Genomic DNA, 8,712 nt, shown 5'->3' with positions numbered 1-8,712 from the left:
ACCCCAAACCCCTCATTCCCAGCCCCACCCCAGAGCCCGCACCCCCCAGCCGGAGCTCTCAACGCCCCCTGCACCCTATCCCCCCGACCCAGCCCGGAGCCCCCTCCCACACCCTGAACTCCTCATTTCTGGCCCCACCCCAGAGCCCGCACCCCCAGCCAGAGCCCTCACCTCGTCCCGCACCCCAACCCCAATTTCGTGAGCATTCAGGGCCTGCCATACAATTCTATACCCAGATGTGGCCCTCGGGCCAAAAACTTTGCCCACCCTAACGCCTAGGAACAGAGGAGACGGTGACCCAGGACCCACTTAGCCAGTCGGTGACGTGGTTTCCTGTGACTGACACTCTCCTCTGTGATCAGGCCCATCTCCACGGACTGTGGCATCTCCCGTGCTAGTGGCTTTGTGCCCCCCAGCCAACTCACGTGCTCACACAGAGCTGGGTCCTGCCCAAGCATTTGGCACCAAGCGGCCATGACAATATGACTATGATCTCGGGCATCATCACTCACCCCTGGCACCTGCTGGCTGGCCCCTATCCTGTCTGCAGCAGTCACCGCTCAGTGTGCTAGGCTCCGCATGGGACACAGAAGGTGGGGCTGGTATGTGTGGGGTTAGAGGGTGGTACCTCCCACTGTGCTCACCCTATATATCCCTTCCTCAATCGCTGCCTCCATCATGGCCCTCTCCAGCTCCTCCTCGGCGGTCAGGTCCCCAGAGATCGCTCGGTGTATCTCGGGCGCGGCTTCCTCTTCGATGCTTCTCAGACCGGCCTAGTGGGATGGACAGAGATGGGGAGGTCGCTCACGGGGCTGCTGGTGGCAGGGCGAGCTTTTCTTCACCGGGCAAGGGGAGAAGGAGGCTCAGCAAAGCCCGGTGGCCTGGCAGCTCCAGCTTCCTTCCCCGAACCCTCAGCCCTGGCCCCGCAACTGCCTTCACCGAGCCCAGGCTGCCCTGCCTACTTCCCAAAGGGGGCGCTCTGATGCCTCTGGTTCAGCAGCCTCTCCCATGGCGCTAGCTCTGTGCACTGGGTGTGGAGGAACGGGGGCTGGAGGAGGGTAAACGGGCTGAGCCGTGAGGTGGGGGGTGTCTCTCTAGGGCAGCGGCATCTCTGCCCCTCTCGCAGGGCCATGGGGGCTGGCACATCTCACCTTGCACATGTTGGAACTGGATTTGATACCCAGGGACAGGTGATCCTACACCCCGCAGGGAGGCCATGGGAACCTCGAGACATGGCTGCATTCCAGTTTGGACAAGAGAAATGCCCCCATCTCCCCAGGGGAGGAGTCCTCTGTGCTCGGGACATGCCCCCCAGGACCTCTGATGCAGGGAGACTGGACTCCAGTTTGAAACTCTTGCGTGGGGCTGTTCGTTCCATCAGCCAGAGGGGGGGGGGGCAGGGAGCGACACGAGCCTCAGACCTTCCCCTTGTCCCTGCCTCTTTGTCCCCATTTCATGGGTGGAGAAACCAAGGCAGACAGGAGGGAAGTGACTTGCCCATGGCTACACGAGTCAGAGGCAGAGCGGGGAAAGAACCCAGGAGTCCTGCTGCTCACCACTGTGCTTACTCCTCTAGAGCGCGCTGCCTCAGTAGAGACTGAGCCTGGGCTCTCGTGGAAGGAGCAGGGCTGCAGGAAGGGTGGTGTGAGGGCACCAGCTCTGAGATTCCATCATGGGAAGCCCTTGAAAGCCCAGAGCTCAGTCAAGGCCCCAGTCCAAGCTGTGTGCAGCAGAGACCAACTGCCAGGCCCTGAGGAGGCAGCCTCCAAGCGCTCCCTTAGGCCGGGCCAGCCTCCTCCATTTCAGGACTGTTCCTCTTAACATGAGGTCCCCTCACTTACACACTGAGACCTGTTTGGGGTCATCCATGGGCTCGCCCATGCAACGTACCCTTTGTGCAGTCCCATTTCCAGTGTTCTAAGGGACAGAGCTTCCACCCACAGACTGTTCCCCTGTCTCCATTTCCCTTTGTTCAGCTCCGTCCCAGTGCTTCCTCTCCGGCCGTCCTCGAGAATTCCTCTGCCAGCCTCGTACCGACACCTTCAAATACTTAGGCCTGCTTCCCACCTTGCCCAGCATATAACAACACCACCACCTAGCTCTTGTAAAGCACTTTTCACGAGGAGATCCCAATGTGCTTTACCACAGAGGTCAGTGTCCCTATCCCAATTTTACAGCTGGGGGAACTGAGGCACAGAGAGGGGAAATGACTTGCCCAGCGGCGCTGGTGGCCGAGCCCGGGTCTCTATCCACTAGGCAATTCTGCCCCCTGAGCCCTGCCCTGCCCTTGTGCAGGAGGGACAAGCTGGTTGCTTTATCCAGGCAAGAGGAGCGGCTGGGATCCCCAGACCTGTTTGCACTGACCTGGATAGCAATGGCGTTCTTTTTGGGCCGATACCCATAATACTCCTCCTGGCGCTTCATGAACTTCCTAAAGTGCTCCTGGATGAGGAAGGTCGCGTAGAACTTGCCCACGGTCACCTCATCCTCTGGAGGGGAGAAAGCCAAGTGAGGCCATTAACACTGCCCAGTGGTTATACCCAGCCCCCATCCGAGCGGTGTGGGGCAGCAGAGGGGGCAGGCAGAGGGTGCCGGGGAGAAATAAGCCAGGGAGCATGGCAAAGACGCACCTCCAATTGGTGGAATGACCTGGTCCAGGAGTTTCATGCTAGTTCTCTTCCAGATCTTCTTGATAATGGCCCTCAGCTCCTCGTTGGCCTGCTCAAAGTTACCTGTGGGGAAACAAACCACCGATCCGTTCGTTCCGCCCCGAGGGAACACCGCACACAGCCAATGGCTAAAGGGAAAGCCAAGATGCAGTGGGTGAAATCCATCCTGTCAGCGGTCACTCGCGTGAAGGCCCATTCGTGTTTTCTAGAGCACTCGGGGTTCCCCTCGCAGCTGCGTCTGTGTTCCCACCACTTGTGTTAGGTTCATTCGGGAAAAAAACCACTGTCTCTTGTCATCCTGACTTTGTGGCTCTGTCCTGGCATGGTGCCTGAAGAGTGGGAGGCGGCAGGATGGGATGACACACCCTGGCCTTGTTGAAACTGGGACAAACCTAGAAAAATGGGAGGGGTGAGCCTAGGGAGGGGGCTCACTCAGCATGCTATGACGGCTATCTTGGGCTGTGAGCTTGGGCTTTAACATGCTAAACAATCTGGCCTGGCTGTGGATGGGATGGGAGACTTTGCCGGCACACCTGGATGCTACAGGAAACAGCTTTGGTAACATGGGAAGTAGTCAGTGCCCTAAGAGAGGGCTGTTAGGGGTCACCATGTGGATGAGGCTATTGGTTTTTGAGATACGAAACTGTTGCCTTGGCCATTTATGGCCATTAAAAATGCAAGGGCACCTTTTTACAAGTGCTGACCCTGACGGCCTTCCCAGTTTCCATCTAGGGTTGCCAACCCTCCCGGATTGGCCGGGAGTCTCCTGGAATCGGGCTCGATCTCCCAGAGGCTACTGACGCCAATCCGGGAGATTTTAGGCTACTAAAAGTCTGACAGCGCAGCGGGGCTAAGGCAGGCTCCCTACCTGCCCTGGCTCTGCGCCGCTCCCAAAGGCAGCTGGCAAGTCCCTCTAGCTTCTAGGCAGAGAGGCAGCCAGGGAGGGTCTCTACACGCTTCCCCCCACCCTGAGTGCCGACTCTGCAGCTCCCATTGGCTGGGAATTGCAGCCAATGGGAGCTGCGGGGGAGGTGCCTGCAGGCAGGGGCAGCACGCGGAGCAGTCTAGGAGCCGGACATGCCGGGTATTTCCGGGAGTGGCCTGAGGTAAGTGCCGCCCGGCTGGAGCCTGCATCCCAACCCCCTGCCCCAGCCCTGGGCCCCCTCCCAAACCCAAACTCCCTTCCAGAGCCCGCACCCCCTTCTGCACCCCAACCTCCTGCCCCAGGCTCAGCCCGCAGCCCCCTTCCACACTCTGAACCCCTCAGCCCCAGCCCAAAGCCTGCACCACCTCTCACACTCCAACCCCCTGCCCCAGCCCAGTGAAAGTGAGTGAGGGTGGAAGAGAGCGAGCAATGGAGGAAGGGGGGATGGAGTGAGAGGGGGGCACCTCAAAGAAGGGGTGGGGCCTCAGGAAGAGGCGGGGCAAGGATGTTTGGGTTTGTGGGATTAGACAGTTGGCAACCCTACTTCCATCTCAATCCCACCTCCCAAATTTCCCTCTGCCATTTGAAATAGATGGAATTGCGGTTCATGTCGCATGTCCGGCTCCTGCAGTAGCCCCTGAAGGAGGAGGGAACTGTGGAGCTGCCTCTGACCTAGAGGCGTGTACCAGGGCGCAGCGTTTGGGAAAAGTGTGCACCGAGGCCTCGGTTGTCACTCTGCAAATTTCAGCAATGGCTGCATTTTTAAGAGTGCCATGGAGGCAGGCTGGAGAATGGGCTATTCTTCTCGAAGGGGGCTGACCGTTAGCAGCCTGGTAACGAGCACGAATGTAACTGGAAACCCACTTTGAAAGTCGCTGGGGGGGAGACTGTGGATCCTTTGGATCTGTCCACAACTGAGATGAACAGTCTGGGAGACTGTCTAAATGGCTTGGTTCTGTCCAAATAGAAGCTAACGCCCCTCTAACATCCAAGCTGTGGAGGGCAGCTTCCTCTCTAGTCTGGCATGGTTCTGGGGAAAACACAGGAAGGTGGATAACTTGGTTAATGAGCGAATCAGAAGATATTTTAGGTATGAACTTGGGATGTAGGCCTAACAAAACTTTATCCTTGAAGAAAACAGGGAAGGGGGGAGGGAAATCAGCCATCAATGCTCCTAATTCCCCAGTGCTAATTCCCCAATGCTCCTAATTCCCCAATGCTGCCTCTAAGAATGCCACTTTCGTAGGTAAGTGCACAAGAGAGCACTTAGTGAGCAGATCAAAGGGAGATTTCATGAGACAGTTCAAATCCCATACGGGAGCAGGCTCTGCGGGAAAAGGTTAACCAATTCCTTGATGAATTTTGCTGTCGTGGGATGAGCAAAGCCTGAATGAATCCCTGCACAGGGGAACGGAAGGCTGTCGTAGCTGATGAATGAATTCTGACGGAACTCACAGAAAGAGCTGAATACTTTAAATCCAATAGATAACCAAAAACAGGGGAGAGGGAAGAAGGAACAAGGTCCATTTTTTAAGGTATTTCTAGTAGAGATCTTTCTGATGTTTCTAATAGGACCTGTTGGATCTCTGTCGAACGGGAAACCTCTATCCCCAAAAACCACTGAGGAACCAAGCTCGGAGTCAGCAGATGGCCAGGTTGGGATGGAGAGTCCGACTGGAGTCCTGGGACAGCACATAGGACATGGCTGGAAGCTGCAATGCTGGACAGGAAGTGAAGTGAGTCACGGAAGGATACCAGACCTGCCTCAGCTCAGCTGGTGCAACTAGACTGACTCTGGCTTTGTCTCGTTTGATCTTGTTCAACACCCTCTGAATCAACGGTGTCAGAGATGTATGGAGTAGGCCCAAGGAATGAGAAAGGTGTCTCCCAATGACTGATGGCCCAGTCCTCCTCTCAAGCAGAATTTCTTGCACTTTCTGTTGGTGGTAATTGCAAAGATATCTGCTTCTGTAAACCCCAGGTCAGGAATCTCTGTTTGAGGATCTGAGGGTCTAGTTCCCACTCGTAATCGTGGGAGAAATGTCTGCTCAGATCATTGGCCATGGTGCTCTGCATGCCCGGAAGGTAAGCGGCTGTGAGGATGTGACTGGCTTGACACCAATTCCACAGCTTTATTGCTTCAGCACAAAGAGAAGGGGATCTCGCCCCTCCCTGAGATTTACGTGGAACATGCAGGTTACATTGTCTGTCATGACCTTCATGGATTGGCCCTTGCTTAAGGGAGGGAAGTGGATACAGGCATTCCTGACTGTTCCTAATTCTAGGAGGTTGATGTGCAGGAGAGACTCTTGAGACAACCATTTCCCTTGGACAGTGTGTCCCATTAGCTGCACTCCCCATCCCACAAGTGAGGCATCCAAAGTTATGGCGGTGGTAGGAGGCGGCTGGGCGATAGGAACTCCTGCACGGACTTTGGACAGGTCCTTCACTTGAGCGAGTGTAGCACGTGATGAGGGCCAGACACCAGATTGTCTAGACTGTTTGTTCGTTCGGGTGATAGACTATTCTGAGCCAACCCTGGAAGCAGCAAGATGTAACCTGGCATGTTGTGTTATGAAAGTACAACCTGCCATATGAGCCAGCAGTTGGAGGCAATTTCTTGCTGTTGTCAGGGGGTTATTTGAATCTTGGCACTAAGACTCATCAGTATCAGAAATCTGTCGGAAGGAAGGTAAGCTCTGGATGTTAGGGCATTCAGAGATGCTCCTGTGAAGTTTATCTGTTGAACTGGAGTCAAAGTGGACATTACAGATGGCTTCTGTATTGCAGAGAAGACTTTGACATACAATGGTCCTTGAACAGCCAGTTGTCGTGGTAGGAAAGATGATTATTCCCCACCTGTGCACAGCTACTATTGCCAGGACTTTGGAGAAAACACTTGGGGCAGATATGCTTTGTTCTGTCTGCTACCTCCTTAACTACTTAAAATACACCCGTTCTAGTTAATACATTTATTTCTGGTTTACAATAGAACCCAGTCGATGTGATTTCTAACTGGGAGGGGGGAGATGTGCACACCCTCCTCCACACTGAGAGAAGAGGCGAATCTTATATAATTTCGCGTTTGTACTCCAAGGGAGGGTGGACATCTGGGTGCTGTGGCAAGCTCCTTAAGCTGAGCCTTCCCAGAGCGGATCTCTGTCTCTCTGTGCAGGTGGGTGTGGCCCTGCCTGTGTGCTGGGCCGGAAAAGACGGGGGAGCCGAGCCCAGCAAGACCAGGTAAAGGGGGGCCCAGGCTGGCAGAATGGTCTGACTCAGTGAAATCCCAGCACAGCAGGTGACATCCCAGGGGGTCCAGCCTGTCACAAAGGTATCAGGAGAGATGCTGCTATGGTGGTACCTAGGGGATCCCGGCACAGATAGCTGAGAAGCTGAAGTGGAGTCCTCAGCACAGTCCAGAGGAGGAGCAGACATTGGAGGCGAGGATGGTTCTCCACCTGGGACAGGTGGTACAGGAGAACCCGGGGGTACCGGAGGAAAGTAAGGTCTCAGAGGCCCTGCAGATTTCACTACCGATAGCCATGTGGTACCCATTCTGGCTCATCAGACTCCAACAAGTCTTTGGAGAATCTAAACTTCTGTGGTACTGGGTGAACCTGGACTGGATGGGGCTCTGACGCGACCAGTGTCAGCACCGAGGATGCGGATTGTTCTGGTGGTATCTGTCTAGTCAATAGCGCTGATACTGAAGATGCTGAGCTCGGAGGAACCGATGTTGCTGTCAGGGTCACATGTTTAGGCACCGGAGGTGGTATTGAAAAGTCTGTTTATGCTACAGACTTTTTAGAGGCAGAGCGTTTAGGGTCGTTTCTGTAGCAGTCATGCTTGGACGATATGGCGGACAACTTTGGCACTGAGGAATGCTTGGTATTGTGGGTCTTTGAGGAGCTCGGGGTCTTCAATGAGCTCCTGATACTGGAGAAGGATGGACCCTCAGCGGTGCCCTTCCTGGTGTCAGGACTGGGGCAGCCCGGCCTACTAATTGGAGCCAGAGCGAGGAGGGACTGGGAACCAGAACCAAGGATCAGAGTTTTAGTCCGGAGCCAAGGGGCAGAACCGGAGTCAGGAAGAAGGAGTCAGAGTCCAGAGCCAGAGTAAACTGGGTTTAAACAGGAATCAGGCTGGGGCAGGGCTGGGAGTGGGAAGAACAAGGCTGGAGCAAGATAGGCCTGGGGTGACTGCAGCTGTGGGCGAAGCATTGAGCAGCCAGTGACCTGCTGCTGCTGCTGGGCTTACAAGCACACTGGCTGGTTCCCTTCAGCCAGTCAGGCGGTCCTGCTGCAGCCCATCTGGGCTTGCTATGCCTGGAGACTAGCTAGTCATTCCTGACACCTGGGACAGGAGGTCTTTGAAACGGTCGATCTTGACGGTGACTGAGGGTCGTTTGAAGTGGGCCATCCAGGAGGAGAGCCGGAACTCCGCTTGGGAATTTTAGCAGTGCGCTCTGTCTTCCTACCCGCAAAGTCCTAGGCGAGCGGGGTACGGCGATTGAGGGGCACTGTGCTCACTTGGCTGCGGCTGTACAGGGGATCTCTTGGGCCTGGACCCTGAGCTGGTTGGACGGCGAGCTCCATCATGAGGATCCTAAGCTGAATCTCCAGGAGTTTTTAGATCTGCTTTGAAAAGCTGAGCAGATCTTGGAGTTGGCTGGAATTGGAGGCGTGTCCCAGACAGCGGATACACTGGGAATGTCCGTCGCTGACCAGGGTCGATTCCCAGCGGGAAAGGCAGCACTTGCATCCCAGGAATCCCGGCACACCAGGTTGATGACAATCCCCAAGGCAAACCCCTCAGGAAGGGGAGGAGGAAAAAAGGGGCTATTAAGCAGAACCTCCCCAAATTAACCGAAGAGGGACAATTATAAAATAAAGGAGAGAAGCAAGTAAACTAAACTAACCCTTGAACTAGGAACTCGAGGCTAAGCTAGAGCAAAGCGGAAGCGGGCAAGCTTGACGCTCTGTCTCAGGCCAGCGGGTAGTTGAGAAGGAATCGAGGGCAATTTGCCTGGGCAGCTCTATATACCCTCAGTACGGAGCCCGGGGATGTCTGGAGTGCATGCATGGGACGAACAGGCACTGCTAGTGAACATCTCCAATC

General features: G+C 55.4%; 1 protein-coding gene across 1 annotated transcript; it reads right to left on the bottom strand.

The window, feature by feature from the left end:
* Positions 1-644: 644 nt before the first annotated feature.
* On the bottom strand, positions 645-5,670 carry LOC113405665 (voltage-dependent L-type calcium channel subunit alpha-1S-like; the record flags this gene model as incomplete). The annotated part of the gene is made up of 4 exons (XM_026646894.2): positions 5,529-5,670; positions 2,631-2,732; positions 2,365-2,489; positions 645-773 (listed from the first exon to the last, which is right to left on the bottom strand). Coding segments are annotated over exons 1-4 (498 nt in total), but the record flags the coding sequence as incomplete, so codon positions are not given.
* Between the last annotated feature and the right edge of the window lie 3,042 nt (positions 5,671-8,712).

The sequence above is a fragment of the Terrapene carolina genome, unplaced genomic scaffold (genome assembly GCF_002925995.2).
Source record: "Terrapene carolina triunguis isolate 2854851 unplaced genomic scaffold, T_m_triunguis-2.0 Scaffold47986, whole genome shotgun sequence".
Taxonomy (NCBI): Eukaryota; Metazoa; Chordata; order Testudines; family Emydidae; genus Terrapene; species Terrapene triunguis.
Note: the sequence above shows the minus strand (reverse complement) of the source record. Positions and strands in the feature narration are given on the sequence as shown.